This window comes from Artibeus jamaicensis, unplaced genomic scaffold (assembly GCF_021234435.1).
Source record: "Artibeus jamaicensis isolate MK-2021 breed Jamaican fruit bat unplaced genomic scaffold, CSHL_Jam_final scaffold_612, whole genome shotgun sequence".
Classification (NCBI taxonomy): domain Eukaryota; kingdom Metazoa; phylum Chordata; class Mammalia; order Chiroptera; family Phyllostomidae; genus Artibeus; species Artibeus jamaicensis.
Window position 1 is genome coordinate 3,392,814 of NW_026522049.1, and position 16,689 is coordinate 3,409,502.

The 16,689-nt window shown below is 58.2% G+C and overlaps 1 protein-coding gene and 2 long non-coding RNA genes across 4 annotated transcripts; all 3 read right to left on the reverse strand.

Annotated features, from left to right (window-relative positions):
* Positions 1 to 705: 705 nt before the first annotated feature.
* MESP1 (mesoderm posterior bHLH transcription factor 1) lies at positions 706 to 3,426 on the reverse strand. The gene is made up of 2 exons (XM_037145097.2): positions 2,761 to 3,426; positions 706 to 2,534 (listed from the first exon to the last, which is right to left on the reverse strand). Exons 1-2 carry the CDS (start codon positions 3,424 to 3,426, stop codon positions 2,460 to 2,462), a joined length of 741 nt encoding a protein of 246 aa, XP_037000992.2. The 3' UTR covers positions 706 to 2,459.
* Positions 3,427 to 4,471: 1,045 nt separating this feature from the next.
* On the reverse strand, positions 4,472 to 6,918 carry LOC128626445 (uncharacterized). The gene is made up of 2 exons (XR_008390422.1): positions 6,738 to 6,918; positions 4,472 to 4,722 (listed from the first exon to the last, which is right to left on the reverse strand). It is a non-coding gene; the product is annotated as an uncharacterized LOC128626445 (long non-coding RNA).
* Positions 6,919 to 8,099: 1,181 nt separating this feature from the next.
* On the reverse strand, positions 8,100 to 15,792 carry LOC119049135 (uncharacterized). Of its 2 annotated transcripts, none has more exons than XR_008390401.1 (4): positions 15,743 to 15,792; positions 13,167 to 13,276; positions 9,632 to 9,696; positions 8,100 to 8,218 (listed from the first exon to the last, which is right to left on the reverse strand). It is a non-coding gene; the product is annotated as an uncharacterized LOC119049135 (long non-coding RNA). The 2 variants fall into 2 exon arrangements; XR_005082464.2 differs by lacking the exon at positions 15,743 to 15,792 and adding an exon at positions 14,801 to 15,151.
* Between the last annotated feature and the right edge of the window lie 897 nt (positions 15,793 to 16,689).

A 16,689-nucleotide genomic window follows, 5' to 3' on the forward strand; every position in this document is an offset into this window, starting at 1 on the left:
AGTGGCCTTGCAGAGTTTCCGCTGAGAACCATGGGGCTGGCCCAGGAAGGGGTGGGGACGAGGAGCAGTGGGAGGTGACTCTTCTCATCTCCAGTCCTCCTGCTTATTAGCAGAGACCTGTTAATGGAAATCACACCCAAGTGCTAATAAACGGTGGGAGGCCCCCAGCTCTGACCTGGAGGGGGGGGCCTCTGAAGAGGAGGGGCTGGCCAACAAGCCCCAGTTACCTGTGAAAAGACTTGCTAATCACTTTAATTCCCCCCTAAACCACGGGGCCTTTGCCATGCAAACAGATTTTCTAACCCTGCTTAGGTTCCTGGCGAAAACTTCCCATCTACCCGCTTCAGGGTCCTGGGAGGGGAGAGTGACAATGGGGGGAGGCACAGGAAAGTGGGGCCGTCAGTGAAGGTGCGAGGTCCCACCTCCACCCCAGGGCCTCTGCTTTGGGACCCCACTCTCTGAAGCCAGGCCAGGGTGTACCTGAAGTGCAGGGCAGCGAGCCACGCCCCACTATGAATTACCGCCCCTCCCCTGGGAAGGATCCTGGAGGTGGGTTCCAGACAAACCCACTGGCGTGAACCGATAAATAAACTGTGGTCTACAAATACAACGGAATACTCCTGGGCAAGCAAAAAAAAGATAAAAGAAACCAATGCGTTGATATACAGACAATACGAATGAACCTTGAAAACCTTATGCTACGTGGAAAAAAACAAACACAAAAGGCCCCATATATATGGTATGATCTCTTCACATGAAATATTCGTAACAGGCAAATGCATAGCCAGCAAATAGGATAGTGAGCTGGGGTTGGGGGTGCAGGAGTAGAACAGTGGGGAGTGACTGCTAATGGAAATGGTTTCCTCTGAATTTACTGGGGTAACGTTGCTTCATTAGATTATATTAAGTTTCAGAGGGTTTCCTTTTGGGAGGTGACAAAAATGTTCTAAAATGAGTGGTGATGCTTGCATGACTGTACGAGCCTATGAAAATCATGCAGCCCTGGCTGGTGTAGCTCAGTGGATTGAGTGCGGGCCTGCAAACTAAGGGGTCGTGGTTTGATTCCCAGTCAGAGCACATGCCTGGGTTGCAGGCCAGTTCCCAGCAGGGGACGCATGAGAGGCAACCACACATTGATATTTCTCTCCCTCTCTCCTTCCTGTCCCCTCTAAAGATAAATAAAATCTTTAAAAAAAAAGAAAACCATGCAAATATACTTTAAAAGGCTGTAAATTTTATCTCCATAAACTTATTAAAACAAAACAGAAAAAATACAAACAAGGCCTGTGTTTCAAAGCAGCCCAGGGGGGTTGGGGGGCAGAACTAGGCAGCCCCAGAGGCTGACAACCCTTGGAGAGAAAGAATATGCCCCCTTGCCCACCTCACCCACCAGGCCCAGCTGCTCACCATGGCCCCCCAAACCCAAGTCAGGTTCCTGGGCTTAAGGCCCCTCTCCCCACACATCCCTCCCCTAATCTGAGCCCAGCCAGTGTAGAGAGGAGTGTGCAGCTGGGCCTGGTTCTAGGTCAACAATAGGGACTTGGGTGCAGCCCGAGGGGTCTGTCACTTCCCCTGGGCCTCTGGGAGGTCACATTTCTGTAAACTCAGGACTGTGGCACTGACGATATTTTATGTTCCTAAACCACCTGGGAGGGAACCCTGAGGGAAGGGAGACGGGACAGCCCCAGGGTCCAGGCCAGGATGCACCAGCGCAAGGGAACCGGGACTCGGGACAGAGAAACGGCCCCTTGGAGGTGGTAGTGCCTCCTCCACCTCAGAATGAATGGAGCTGATGAATCCTACCAGGGCTGGAGTGTTGGTCCTGGGTTTAGGCTTCTGCAACATGGTTATTTGGGTATAAAGTATGTAAAGGATCTGATACAATAAGTACTGATGGAGATGTACTTTCTGGAGATACTCTGATTTTTTTCCAGCCCCACAACAGGTTCAAAGAAGAGAGACAGTCTCCATTTTCTGCCACTTTCCCCAGTGAAGCGCCTTCTGGTTCCAGGCTGAACAGGAGGTGCTGGGGGGGCGAGGTGGAACCTGGGGGCAAAGCGAAACCAGGCGGCGTGCTCCGGGGGCTGCAGACTGCAAGAAGCCCTCCTAACTCCCCTACAACCTCCTCTGGAGGAGAGGGAGAGCGCTTCACGTCGCCGCAAAAAAGAACTTGCCAATCGACAACAGCAGTTTATTCACAAATAAATAAATACATACTAAACAGAGCTTCCTGACTGCCTCAAAGTGTCTGCTCTGTGGGTCCCACGGCGAGAGGGGCTGGGGTGGGTTGTCCTGCGGGGACAGGTTCTCACCCGAGGGGATGCCCAAGTCAGGTTAGCTCGGTGCCCCCGGCCACGGCAGGGGGTCTCAGAGGAACCCCTTCCAAGGTGCTGAGGCCAACAAGGCCACAGTGCTCACAGACCAGGCACTCCTTGTTCGTCAGGCGTCACTTCAACTATTCAGGCCAGTGGCCACTCCAGGGGCGAAAGGGGCATCCAGGTGTCCAGCTGGGGCAGCACGTGGCCGGGAAAGAGCTGAGGGAGAAGAGGGAACAGCGTGGCTCTCAGCGCTTGTGGGCTCCACTCTCAGGGCGGGGGGCTGTGGCATGTGCATCCTCTCCCTCCCCTCCCCGCTTCGCGACCCCGGGGACACCGTCTGTAAGGCTCTGGAGTGCGGTGGGGAGGCTAGGCTGCACGCCTCCCCAGAGGCTGCGCAGACAGTGGGGACGCCCCCACGACGGCGGGGGCAGGAGATACTAACCGGAGACGAGGGGTCCAGCCCCGACGCCAACGCTTCTGGGCACGCCGCCTCGTCGTAAAGCACCGGCGCGGGCACCGCTGGGGCTCCGGGACAGGCGGGCGGGGACCCCCAGGCCCCCGCGGCGGGGACTGCTGAGCTGGAGCCCGGCCCGCGCGCCTGCGCCTGCGCAGGGCCGCAGTCGAGGCAGAGCGGGCAGCCCCGAGGGACCACCGCGTCGCCGCGTCGTCGGCACCGCAGGCTCTCCTCGCTGAGGCCCAGCACGGCCGACAGGTGGCCGATGTAGCGGATGGCCAGGCGCAGCGTCTCGATCTTGGTCAGGCTCTGGCCGGCGGGCGCCACGGACGGCGGCAGGAAGCGGCGCAGCTCGTGCAGGGCGCGGGCGAGCGTGCGCATGCGCAGCTTCTCTCGCTCGCTGGCGCTCTGCCGCTGCCCGACGCCCAGGCGGCTGCTCCGGGCGCCGCGCCTCCTGGCGCGAGGGGCTGCGTGGGCGCCGGGCCGCCCGCGGCTCGGCACGGGGCTGCAGACCGCGGCGCTGCCCCAGGAGTTCGGGGACGAGGCGGGGGAGCAGCTGCAGCCGGTGTCGGAAGGCGGAGGCGGCTGAGCTGCGCCCCAGCACGCGGGCAGTACCCAGGACTCGGAGAGCTGTGGGCACAGGGACTGGGCCATGGCAGCGGCGGTGTGTCTCGGGACTGGCAGCGCGACAGCTTTATCCCCGAAGCCACAGCTTTATCCCAAGCCCGAGGTGTGAAGTGGCCTCTTCCAGGCCGCATCAGCACTTCAAAGCGGTTAGGGGCCTGGAGGGGGCGGGGCCTGACCCTTTGAACCAACGCGGTGCTGTTGGGGGAAGAAGGTGCTGGCCAGTTGCCTGCACCAGGTTGGTCCCACCTGACCCGTCTCATGGGCACCCAGGCACCGTCAGTGCCTGTGCCCAGACCTGGGTGTTGGGCCAGCTCAGCAGGTAAAGGAAGAGGGATCGCAGAGTCCGAAGTCCAGTGCCTAGGTTTGGGGCTGCCTTCAACTGTTGGGGTCCTTATGCAAATAATTGGATGTTCTTGCACCTTCATTTCTAATTTGTATAATGGGATCCTCGGGCCCTGCTGCAGCAGATCTGTGGAATCAACTAGAGCCCAGGAGAGACGCCCTGGTTCCCGCTAGAGGTGAGAGGAACAGTAATCTGTCCGCTGAAGCAGGCTGGCTGGTCCTGGACACACCCTGCCAACGGGTGGTGAGCTGGAGGAACCACAGTGAGCAGGCTATCCTCAGGCCCCTCAAAAGCTGGCCGGATCCGGTCAGGCTGCTGGACCACCTGAGCCGAGGGAAGGGTGAGCCTGCTGACCTCCAGGACACCCACAGCCAGGGAGCATCGGGGGCTTGGCCTGTTGCCACCACTGATCTCTAGTTGGTGTTTTGTCTCTTTGGGGCAGGCGTAACAGGCTTTACCAACAAAACGGAAATGACAAAGAGCATCTGACAACATTCAACACCCCCTTCAGGATAAAAATTCTCAGCAAACTAGGAATAGAGGGGAACATTTTCAACCTCGTAAAAGACACCTACAAAGAACTTACAGCTGACATGTGAAATAGGGAAAGACTGAAAGACCTAATATTGAGGAACGGGCAAGGATGTCCGCTGCTACCCATGCCTTCCTATTCAGCATTGCCCTGGAGGGTCTGGCTTATGCACTAAGAAAAAACAAAAGGCACACGGATTGAAAAGGAAGAAATAAAATTGTCTCTATTTACAGACCATATGACTGTCGCATAGGAACTCTCACAGAGAATTTCTATTGCCTGCCTGGCCCCTCACAGTGGGGCTTGGGCCCTGTCCTAACAGCTACTTCACGCATGATGCTCTCCAGCTGGACTGTGCAGCACCTGGTGTCTGGCTTTGGGTGTTCAGAAGCGCCAGGGTCTGATGTGCATCCTCCGTGCTTCCAGTCCCATGAGACTGAGGGGCGAGCTGGTGGGAAAGAAAGCAAAACGGCCTGGCCTCTTCTCCCCTGGCATCTCTGCCACCACCGCCCCTCCTGTCTCTTTTATCTTGTGTGCACGTGACCTCCTCTAACTCCGTCTGTGCCCGTCTTCAGAGTTTGTCCCAGCAGCCCCAGGGCGCTCATGCCCACAGTCACAGAAGACAGGCAGTGCCAACCCACCCAGGCGTACAGCGCAGGACCCACCCACTCCCACAGGAGCCTGGGCCCTCCAGCCTGCAGCTGCAGCAGGGTCTGCCTCTTGCCAGCCCTGGCTGGTGGATGCCTTCTTGGGGCTCCAGATTCAAGCCAAGAACCTGGCATTGGAGCCCAGTGATGGCCCCTTCAATCCTGTGGGACCCAGGGGAAGGAGCTTGGTTGAGGCTTCACAGAGGGTGCTGTGCATGGCAAGGAAAGGCGTGCAGGGTAAAGGCTGCACAGGCAGAAACGGGGTCTCTGAGGGGCTGGGCACCATGTTGCCAACCCAAGTATCAAAAAGCCCCTCCATTCCCACAGTCTAGTAGTCGTGACCTCCACTAGTTTGTTGGCAACAATGCTCTGAAGTGAATTGTATTTTGTTGTGTACAAAACCAACCAGACTTGCTTGGACAGGACCACCTTGCAAGCGCAGTTCTGGCCCCTGAGGGTCTCAGGTCTGGGACCGAACAGCTAATATTCGCTGAGTTCTTACAGGGGAGCCACCAAGAGCTCTGGAGCAGGAGGGGGCACCCTGAGCGCTGTGTGACAAGAGGGCCTCTGGTGTCAGGGCTCAGTGAAAGTTAAAAAGACCAGGAGCAAGTGTAGAGACAAAGAGCCCGTAAGAATGGCATGAAAGAGGCGGGGTTTTCAGCCGTAAAGGCTAACAAATTGGAGATGCCACTGGGAGTCCCTCCCTCCCCTGGTGCCCCTGGGGTCTCTGGGCCCGGACTGCGGACTGCGCAAAGGCTATAGTTGGTGGGCCTGAAGGAGCCAAGTGGGGGCAGAGGAGGAACCCCAACCTGGAGCCTGGGTTCTACCACCTCCTGCTCACCAGCCTCCCTCTTCCTTTTCCCCAGCCTCTGTCAGCTTTGATCTCCTTATCGCCCAGCCTCTCTGGTGGCTTCATCTGGGAGCTGAGTTAATGAGTTCTCCAGGCAGCAGGGCTCGCACTCCCTCCTGCTGGGGCAAGGCCTTCACACCTAGGGGCCTGTGTTTTGACAAGTGCCGAGCCGGTGGCCGCTGCTCCCCTGCCCGAGCGGCTGCCCTCGCCTGCCAGAGTGTAAGGCTGGGAAACGAGGCCTGGGGGCAGCCCCACTGAGCAGAGGTGCGAGTTCAGTGGGGTCCTTGGACAGCATGGAGGGGGAGGGGGGCTGGCAGGACAGGGCAGCACCCCGGAAGGCTGGGGAATAGGCCTCAGCCTTCCCTCGGGGAACAGCCGGTCTCCTCAGGCCGAGCTCGGGGCTGGGGTGCTGCCCCTCCCACCTCCAAGCCCCAGTGCCCTCATTTCCCGCCAGCCTCTCTGACACAGGAGTGCTAATCAAAGGTGCTATGTCAATACGCCCCCAGCAGCCCTAATCCCTGTGTCTGCTGGAGCCAGGGCCCCAGGGGAAGGAAGCAGCTCTTGCACTGCCAGCCTGCTTAGCGTCAGCAGGCACATCTCCTGGGAAGCTCCTAATTTGGGGGTCCCCTACTGCCATGGGTCTTCCCACCACCCCTGCACCAGCCCGAGAGGCAAGCCCATTCGGGGAGTGACTGTTATTTATGAAGCCCTCACCTTCAAACAGCCTAGGACACCCCCTGGAGTGTGGAGTCCCTGTCCTGCCATGTCCTACCTGTGTCACTCACTCTTGTCTCTGGGCCCCAGGGTGAGTGACACTGACCTTGCTGGCATGGTGAGGACCAAATCACACCCTTTGTGCACAGCCACCCACATGCCCACGGCTGCCGCCTGGGGCCTGGCACTGTGCTGGCACTCAGCTGGGTCACAGTGCACAGCCATGCTGTGATGCGGGTGTTCTCGCCTCACCTGGTAGCTGAGGACACGGAGTGGAGAGGGGCTGCCCGTGTCATGTGGCTGGAAGGGGCCGAGCTGGGTCCGCCTGGCTCTGTCTGGGGAGGACTCGAGTGGCCCCCGTCCCACAGGAGGGTGACCCCAAGAGTGAGGGTGCCGGGCTGGGGGTCCACAAGCCCCCGTGGAGCCTTGCTTGCTCCATGTCCAAGGGACCTGCAGAGATGAAAAAAGAAAAAGGTCCCAGGCCCACCCCTGCACCCGGGGATGCAGCTGCAGAGCCTGGGTCTGAAAAGGACAATGTCCCAGAATCAGGACACTCGGCCACGTCTGAGAGACTGTAGCTATGGTGAACACCCCAGTGCCGAGAGGAGAAGAGGCCCTGGGACTGCCTGCCCTGCCCCCAGATCCTAAGCATCCCCTGGGTCGCAAATAGATGAGGAGGAGCTCGGGCTGGAGAGGGGGCTGCAGCTGTCTGGAGCCCAGAGCGGTCGGGGGCCCAGCACTGAGGACCCCACCACCTCCATCGCCTGCCCCCCCCCCCAGCAGCCTCCCAGCTACAGCCTGAGGCTCCCAGGGAGCCCCTGCTCGCGGGGACCAGCCCCTCTCCTCACACCTCTGGCTCCAGGAGCCACTGAGTTGGCAAGCCATATGGAATAGATTATTCTGGAACCACGATAATCTGATTATCTTGGCCATGGATCAGCTGGATATGCAGCCAGTGGAAGTCACAGGCGGCAGAGGGGTGCCGGGGAGGGAGGGGCTGGGAAGGAAGGAGGGACATTGGGCGGATTCCGGGAAAGGATCAAGAGAAGTGCCAAGCTCTGTGAGGCCCCGGAGCGGAGCAGAGCTGAGAAGTAGGGCCGGCAGGTCGCACCGCTCTCCTTAGGGAGTCCTGCGCTGCTCCTCTGCTTCATCTGGGTGCGTGGAGGGGTCTAGGCTTTACGGTGAAAGGCGGGGAGGCGGAGGCATCAACTGAACTACAGTTTCTCCAACTGCAACAAGGAGGAGGGACTCCCGACTGCCTGCTGAGATGCCCTGGGGTATCTGCACGCCTCACTGAGAAGGCGTCTGCCTCCGGCCACCGTGCTGACCCAAGTTACGCACACAGGACACACCCAGTGCCCTTGCATTCCCAGCCACAGACAGCAGAGGGCGCTGCCCAGCCGCCTGGGAACTTGGGATCCGAAAAGGGCAGCCCTACCTCTAACCAGACAGGGGCCTTTGCCTGCAGCCAGGGCCAGGGCAGGGTGGGAGTGGTGGGCACCAGCGCCAAGTGCACGTGTCAGAGAGGCTGAGCCGGCTTAAGATGTGGGTGAAGCTGGCTCAGCGCTGGCGCGATGGGCTCTGTGACCCCGACAGGCCACTTGCCTTCTCTGGACCCCAGCTTATTCCTCTGTCCACCGGGAAAAACACCCTTCTGTGTGCAGAGAGGCGGAGCAAGATGGAGCCTAGCCTTGCCCAGTGTGGCTCAGTTGGTTGGAGTGTCATCCTGTAAACTGAAAGGTTGTGGGTTCAATTCCCGATCAGCGTGTGTACGAGGAGGCAACCAACTGATGTATGTCTTTCACATCGATGTTTCTCAGTCTCTCTTGCTAAAAGGCGTGAAAAAATGTCCTCGGGTGAGGATAAAACAGTTTTTTAAAATAAAAAGACAGAGTCTAGAGGAGTGGGGAGGAGGGGGCTGGCTCAGGAGGGCTGGGGACGGGCAGGGGCAGGTCCCTTCTCCCCTCCCCTGTACACGGCCGTGGGGGGAAGGCTGAACACAGGCAAACCGCAAGGTGTCCGAAACTCTAGGCAGGGGACACCTTGAGGCCTGCGCCCCTGCCAGCTCCCTGGTGAGGATCTGCAGGCCCAGCTCGGCTGCCAGCTTGGGGCGCATCCAGCACTGCTCCCCCCCCCCCAAGCACAGGTTGCAGCTGTCTCCAGGCAGGACACACAGGTTTCGCCCCTCCCAACCCCGCCCCTGCACTCCGCATGACTGCTGGCCACGGCTCGACTAGTCCTGGCAGGAGGGGGAGGTGTGCGTGCAGGGCCAGCCCAGGCTCCGGGCTCGAAACCCTAGCCAGGGCTCCCCCACTGCGGCGATGAGTGGATGAGTCAGGCCCTCGGCCAGCCCCAGGCCCTCCTTCCCAAGGGCGGGGGGAGGAGGGCGCCCCTCCCCATCTGCCCAGGCGTACCTGACCTCAGACCCAAAGAAAAGCAGAGTGGGGCCCCGAGACTGAGCTGGAGTGCTCGGGCAGGGCCTGGGGAGTGAGGAGCCCCTGGGCGGCCTCTTTGCCGGAGGCTGGGGACCGGGCCGTGCCTGGACCGTGTGGGGAGCATCTAGAGGAAGTAGTTGCCCAGACAATAGATCGAACAGGAGAGGGTCTTACACGATCGGTACTGACCATGGGCCCGAAACTGAGGACCGAATGAACTCAGTCCTTGGCTCCGGAGGGTCCCCCACCAGGGGAAATTCCGGGTGCAGCCCTTGGCCTGAGACGAGGGAGTTTTCTTCCCCTTGGAGGTCACGCCCCAGGCCAGGCCCCGGGCACGCCTGGTCAGCGCCCGGTCAGCGCCTGGTGCACACGGTCACACTGGGGAGGCTCCTAGGTGCACCATGCTGCTCACTGCCCACACCAGGTCCCCACCTCTGGGGCTCCCTGGGGCCGGCCTGAGGCTTCAGCACGGCCCCTGTAAGCCCTCCGCTCAGCCGCTCCCCTGGGCAGGGACTCACCCGGAGCAGAAAAGACTGAAGGGCCAGTGAAGACGTGCTGCCAAGTGACAGATCCAGCTGCAGGGAAAACTACGAGGCAGGACACCACCGGTGTCGGCAGAGACATGGGTAAACAGTCACACAAGAAACCCGCACAGAGCGTCGAACGACACCCCGCACCCTGTCAAAGCTCAGACTGACTCTCCGAACTTACCGATTCGGGAGGGGGCAGCTCTGGGTTCCGGGGGTGGTCAAGGAAGGCTTTAATCTTCATTTTACCTGTAATGTTTACATTTTTAAAAATTACTTTTTATTTTAGAGACAGGAGAAGAGCAGGAGAGAAACATCAATGTGAGAGAGAAACACTGATCGGTTGCCTTCCCCACAGACCCCAGCCAGGGACCTGGCCCGCAACCCAGGCATGTGCCCTGACGGGGAATCGAACCGGCGACCTTTGGGTGTGTGGGACGACACCCAACCCACTGAGCCACACCGGTCAGGAGGAACTATTTCATAAATTACAGGTGTAAGGATACGCCTGCGTGGGAAACTTTAAGGCATGTCAGTGTACGCTAGAGAACCTATTACCAAAGTGTTACCTCCACGGCACGAAGTACGAGGCAGACCTTCAAAACCTGGTTCAGACGCACATCAACTGACACAGAAAAGGACCTTAGCATGTCAGAGAGAAAAACTGGTCGCGTGGTCTTTAACTCCCCAAAGGAATTGAACGCAGGGTGGAGAAGAGACACCCGCGAGACGTTTGTATCAGCATTAGTCCCCTGTGGTCAGCAGTAACCGAAAGGTGGAAACAACCCAGGTGTCCATGGACAGATGAACAGGTGAACCACCGTGGCCTGTCTGCACCGTGGAATATTACTCAGCTGTGAAAAGGGGAGTGGTGTGGACACAGCTGCCCCACGGACATGAAAAACATGAAAACATCACGCTACATGAAACGAGCCTGATGCAGGACAAACACCATGCGCTCCATTCCCGGGAAGCACCTGCAACAGTCAGATTCATGACCAGGGAGCCGTAGAGGTTCCCAGGGGCTGGGGGAGGTGGGGAAGGAGCAGCCGTTTAACAGGGTGCAGAGCTTTTACTGGAGGTGATCAAAATTTTTGGAAATACAAGTAGTGATGGTCACACCCATTGAGTCACACACCTAAAATGGTCAAGATGGGAAGTTTTAACGATTCATATGCATATAAAAGCACAATTTTAAGAACTATAGATGCAATACACAAAAACGGAATTGTGCTGCAGTAGGAGTGGGTGCCTTCCTTCCTGGGGGCTGCAGATGGTCCCTGCTCCCCAGCAGGGCTGCAGGCAGGACGTGTGGGATCCCATGTGAACATGTGGCACTAAACCTAACCATCTGGGCAAGGAAACCCATTTCACAGACACCACCACTGAGGCCCAGGGGACTGAGCCCAGGCACGCTGGCTCCAGGCCTGAGCTGACCCTCCCAGGCCCATGGCGCCCGTGCAGCCCCTCACACACCAGCCTCCTCGTTGGAGGGACAGCAGGGTCCCCCTCCACGCCCTGGCTTGCTGGGCATCACCCTGGGCCTCCCCACTTCCAGCCTTGGGCTCACACCTTTGCCTGCTGCCAGGAACGTCACACCTTCACCTCAGCCTGGAGGAAAACCCACACTTTCAGGTTCCTCTTTTGCCCCTGCAACCTGCCCTGAAGACTCGTCAGGGGGCACCTTGATGGGCTCCCATCCACTGAGGACTCAGGCCGATCTGCTTCCCCTTCTCCTCCTCCACCTCGTTCCCCGAGGGCAACAAACTTGTGCCCCTGGGGCTATGGCCCCAGGCCCAGGTGGCATTTCCCAGTGCTGTGGTGCTCGGCCTTTGTGGGTTCAAATCCTGGCTCCACGGGGCTTTAGGCAAAGGCCTGGGCCTCTCTGGGCCTGGCTTCCCCACCTTGGCAAGGCGGGGGACAGCAGGCCGAGGCTCTGCATGGCCATGCAGGGACTCATGGGGCACTCACGCTGTGGAAGGGCTGGAAGGCTGGGTCAGGGAGCCCCAGTTCCAGCAGCGACTCTGTGACCTTGTGTTGCTGGCTGTCAGTCCCTGGGCCTCCCAGCCTGTGCCCAGAGTCCCTCGCCAGTGCCTGGGTCAGGGCAGGACTGTTTCCACACAGGCCGACTCACGGCTTCGGGAGTGAGGAGCCGTGAGGGACCCCTCCTCTCTCACCCTCCCAGGGACGCAGAATCTGCCTTTGCCCTGGGCCCCCAGGGGCGAGGACCTGCAGCCCCCCGCCCCTACCCCAGAAGCGCATTCCAGGGAGTCGGAGGGGGCCTGCTGCCCGGCTGTTTTGGAGGCCCCGGCACACCCTCGTTCCCAAGTCGACACCTTCCGCCCCGGGGGAGGCGGCCTTGTGTCAGCAGGCGGAGTGGAGGTGTGAAGGCGCCCACAGTGGCCAAGGGGGCGGCTGGGCCGGCCGCACTGCCGGCTGGTGATGGGAATACCACATGGCCCCTGCCGCCCCCCACACGGCCGGCCGCCCTCCTGCCTTCCCTCCCACGTTCCACTGCCTGCCTCCCCGCCCCGCCCCCAGGGCCTGGAAGGGAAAGCAGACCCGTGGGGCAGAGGCCAGGCTGTAACCGGGGACAGCCTTGGAGTCTTGGCCCTGCTCCCGGGGCCCTGCCCACCCGGGGTAGGAGCAGGTGCAGAACTGCAGGGGGAGGCGGCGAACAAATGGGGAGCCCACGCCAGCCCACCAAGAGCAGGCCAGGCCAGAGCCACGGCCCCGCCCACGGCCCCGGACAGCACAGGGCAGAATGCCCCTCATCTGACTGCAATCAGGGGCAGGTCCTGGGAAGTGGGGGGGGGGGGACAGGCCCGAGGCCCTGGCACCCTCACCTATGTAACAGGCACAGTGACGCGGGCACTGCGGGCCTCACGGCGCCAGGCTGCGCCTAAGGCCGGGGTGGCTGCGAGTGTTCTGAGTGCAGAAGCAACTGCGAGGCCTCACTGTTGTCCCCACGGCCCCTCAGCAAGACCACCTGGAGCCCAGAGGCAGGGTCTCCCAGCCTCGCCTTGATTCTGGGCTGCAGTTCTGCAAGTCCCCTGGGATGGGCGGGCCCAGCTCCCTGTTCAGTGGAGCCTGTCAGGGCTGCCCGAGGCCGGGGCAGCCTCTCACTGCACTGGACGCACCCCTCGGGCACACCTGGCCTCTCCTTGATCACCTCCAGGAACAGACCTCTCACTCCCTAGACAACACCTCCGACCTTAGCAAGTTCTTCAGACTCTCCCTGGAGTGTTCTGGACGCAACATCACACCTCCCAATTGTTCTCTGTTTGGGCAAAGCAGCCTTGAATCCTTTAGCTATGTCCCTAGGGGCCTGGCTTCAACCCCTCCTACTGGCCTCCCTCCCCTGAGTTTGTCCCCGTCCCCTATAAGTTGTGGCCCCAAGATGGGACCACATTCTCTGGGTGTGGCCCGCCCTGCCTGGGGAATAAGAGACCAGCCTCCATGGCAGAAGACCTTGTTGGCCATGAATGGAAAGGGGGTCCTATTTGTTTCTCACGCCCTGGATTCCTGGAAGGCAAGGAATGCTGTGCCCCTACCGAACGTGCTGCTGGTCACGCGATGCCCCGGACCCTGAACTTGAAGGGAGGACACACAGGGCCCCATTGATTCCGCCCTATTCGATCTGATGGGTTCTCACAGCCTGTCGGGAACTCTTCAGATCCTGGCTGTTACCCAGTTCCCCTCCTGGGTTTGGATCTTACCGGGCGTTAGATCAGTTCCTATCTTCATGCCGCTGCCCATCACGGGTCTGGGAGCACAGCCGGGGACACAGCACCAGGGGCTTTCCTCCGGTGGACACGCACTCATTCATCTGTGACAACAACGAATCTGTCATGAAGTCACTCACCTAGCTCTCCCGGCGCTGTTGGTTCACAGGGATGCCTAGGGACTTCTTTATTTAGTGGGCAGGAATTGCGTCTGGCTGCTTGCTCATAGCTAACACCCCAAATGACTATAACTTAAGATGGTAATTTATTTTCTCCCACATTAAAGAAACGTCAGGGGCAGACAGTCCTGGGCGAGTGTGGCACTTCCACGCTGTCACTGCTGCCTGGGCTTCTTTCTGCTCCACCATCCTCAGTGACTTCCACCCTTGAGACTGCCTCAGGATCACAAAATAGCTGCTGAGGTGATAACCATCACATCTGTCTTCCAGGTAGAAAGCCCTGCTTTAAAAGCTTTTCTAGAAGCTCCATCCAATACTTCCACTAACATTTCAGTGGCCATTACATCTGCAAGAGAGTCTTGGAATCATAGTTTTTTTTTTTAGCTGGACACATAAATATCTGCAGTAATACAGGTGCCTGGTATTAAGGAAGAAGTATAGAGGATACACAGAACTTACGGCTGGGTGGACAAGCGGAAGTTCCTGCCACACTGGTGAACATTCTCCTGACCAAGTTCCCTAGATCTAGACACCCTCTATATCCTCAGCTGGTAAAGGGTGGGGCTGACTCTAAAACCCAGGTCTGTGTGACCCCACAGCCTGGCCCGGGGGAGGATGCACCTTGGCTTTCTCCTGGTGAGTGCGGCTGGCAGACGGTGTGCCCCAGGGCTGCAGAGCCTGGCTTCAAGGTCCAGTGAGGAGCCAGGGGCCAGAGCAAACCAGGCCAGGGCTCCACCCTCCAGAACTTAGGCTGGGACATCCCAGTCAAAAGCCGGGGCTCTGGGGCCAGCCCAAGCCAAGACAGAAGGTCAGGCCGGCCATCCTAGAGAGAAAACTGCACCCCCGGCTCTGTGATGGGGGCTCCCATTATTCACCGAATCCTTTCACAGCCAACCCCTCCAGGCTGCCTCTGATGGGTGGGGGTGGGGCAGGAGCGAGGAGGAATACTTCTCGGAGTCGGGAACCTTCCTGGAGATCGTAAGGCTACTTTACCTCCCCGGCCCAAACCTAGCTGCCTGGGCACCAGGCAGTGCTGTCTGGCCAAAGCTAAAAACATGCAAAAGGTGCATCAATAAGAAACAGGCTAGGATGTGAGCGTGTTGGGGAATATTACACAGCAGTCAAAAAGGACCAGTTGGAAAGCTCAAGGTCAACAGCACGCAAATCTGAAATTTCAGATTCCAGACCCAGAAATACACCCATGAAACTTTTATTTCCAACAGTCAACTCCATGTATATAATAAACTCCTGGCCAGTACAATTTATCAGGGCTTTATAGTATTGAGCTCTGGGTGAACAAATGATGATTTACTTGTGTTTGCCAAGATTTCAACCTCAAACCTGCAGGACTAGATGTCTTCAAAGTCTACACTGCCCTCAGGAAAAAGCAGTTCTTTGTTTAACCCTTGGTTTAAACCCTTTTAAGTCGTGAAATGTTGCATGACTAACCGCTTCTTTCCAGAGAGAGCTGGTCTGAAATCAGGCGTGGCTAACTGACTCCATCTTCTCTTTGGGTTACGGGTAAATTAGTTCCCTGCCCTCTCCTACAGCAGCTACAAGAAACCCACAGACAGTTACTCCAGGCCGGTATCACCTCATCTCGACATCACTGTGGTCACCAGAGCCATCTCCGCTCCAGTATATTTTAAAACAAGTCCTGAAGAGAAAGTGGTGGGATTTCATCACGGAAGGTGTCTGTGCACCGCCTGCCACTTGTCCCCCCTAGTTCCAATTATCCTCTCTGACCGAAAGGGGTGAACGCTGAAATCAACCGCAATCCACGATGAAGGAAGCCAGTCAGTCCTCAGACAGAATGCTCTGGAACAGGCTGCTGAATGAAGCTGCAGCAAGTCACAGGCTGGTACGTGTGACGTGCCACCGTGTCACGGCCTCTCCGCTGTGCGTCTTCTGAGGATTGGTGCTGATGCACGGGAGTGCAGGGCTCAGGTCTGGAGGCAGGGCCTGACAATCCTGTAACAACAGCTGTCACCTTGCGGGGGCGCCAGCATTCTCTCTCGTGCTTCCACATCTAACAGAATGTATTCCTTATGTAATCTACATAACTGAAAATCCAATTTTAAAAACAGCCATAAAATACCACGAGGCCATTGACGATGTCGGGCTGATACCAGCTCACCTATTCCTGCCCCTAGGGAACACCTTGCGAAGTCCCACCTCCAGAATGCCACCTGCCTCGCTCCCTGCCCTAGTCCTTGGCCGGGTTCCAGGCCCTGCGGTGAGCTCTGCACCTCTGTGACCAGAGCTGCACCATCGCCGGCCCTCCTGAGGCCTTTCGCCTCCAAGTCAGGCCTGTTTTTGAAAAGACCACAAAGAACGTAGATGCCTTTTAAAAGCTGTAATCCCTGCTGAGGGGCGGGCGAGAGGTTTTACCTCATAAGCTTTACTCTGTCCCAAGTTCATGCTCTGAGACTGGAACAGTCCTGAAACACAGACATATTAGTATCCATGTTTTATAGCACGGGAGGCTCAGACAGGGGAAGGGCACACAGCTGGTTGAGTGGCGGGCTCCCCGAATCATACAATGGCCTGCTCACCCCCCTCTCACACAAAACCAAAACCTCATGAAAGCAGAGGACAGAGCTAGCTTGTTCACACTGGTGTGGCTGACACCTACCAGTTGCTAAACAAAAATGAATTAAATGAATAATGCCTACAAGCATCTTGAAATGTAAGTACCTTCTTTATGAAATGATAGCACCAACAATATGTAGCTCACTTGCCAAGTCCACACTAAGTGGGTCTGCAGACTGTTCCACTTGGTACTGGGAACCCTCCAAAGTGCTGGTATTTTGCGTTATTGCTGAGAATGCGGAAACTTGAGCCTCAGACGAGTTAAATCACTTGCCCAAAGTCACACAGCAAGTACAGAAGTTCTGACTCTGGACAGCTTGTGTAGGGGGGCTTCCTTCCCCACCCCTTCACCCACTGCATACCGCCATTCATTCACTCTTCTTCGGGATGCTCTGTTCTGCTTTTCAGGAACAGAAATTAACTGTGGGCAGTGAGACGCCTTTTTCCATGTCACTCAGCAAAATAGCAAGCGCAGGTTCCAAAGAACCCAGGAGGGGTCCACCTGTGTGCTCCCCACTCCCTATCCCTGATGGCGGGTCCCTCAGGCGTGTCTTTGAGGCACACTTGTAGGCCCTGGGTTACTGGGTACAGACCCACCCCGACCCGGGGGGACTGGTGACGAGAGAGGCGGCCCCTCTATGCAGGGGCGCATGAGTCACTTCAGGAGCAGTTTGGGCGCCTGGGACGATGGCAATGCCCAGCGTTATAGGGCTCCGGGCACTCACCCTGAGCAGTGGACGGGGCGG

Coding starts and splice junctions, on each gene's coding strand:
- MESP1 (XM_037145097.2), bottom strand. CDS start 3,426: ATGGCCCAGTCCCTGTGCCCACAGCTCTCCGAGTCCTGGGTACTGCCC. Junction 2,535..2,760: donor GGCTGGACCCCTCGTCTCCG/GTTAGTATCTCC, acceptor CTTCTCCCTCAG/CTCTTTCCCGGCCACGTGCT.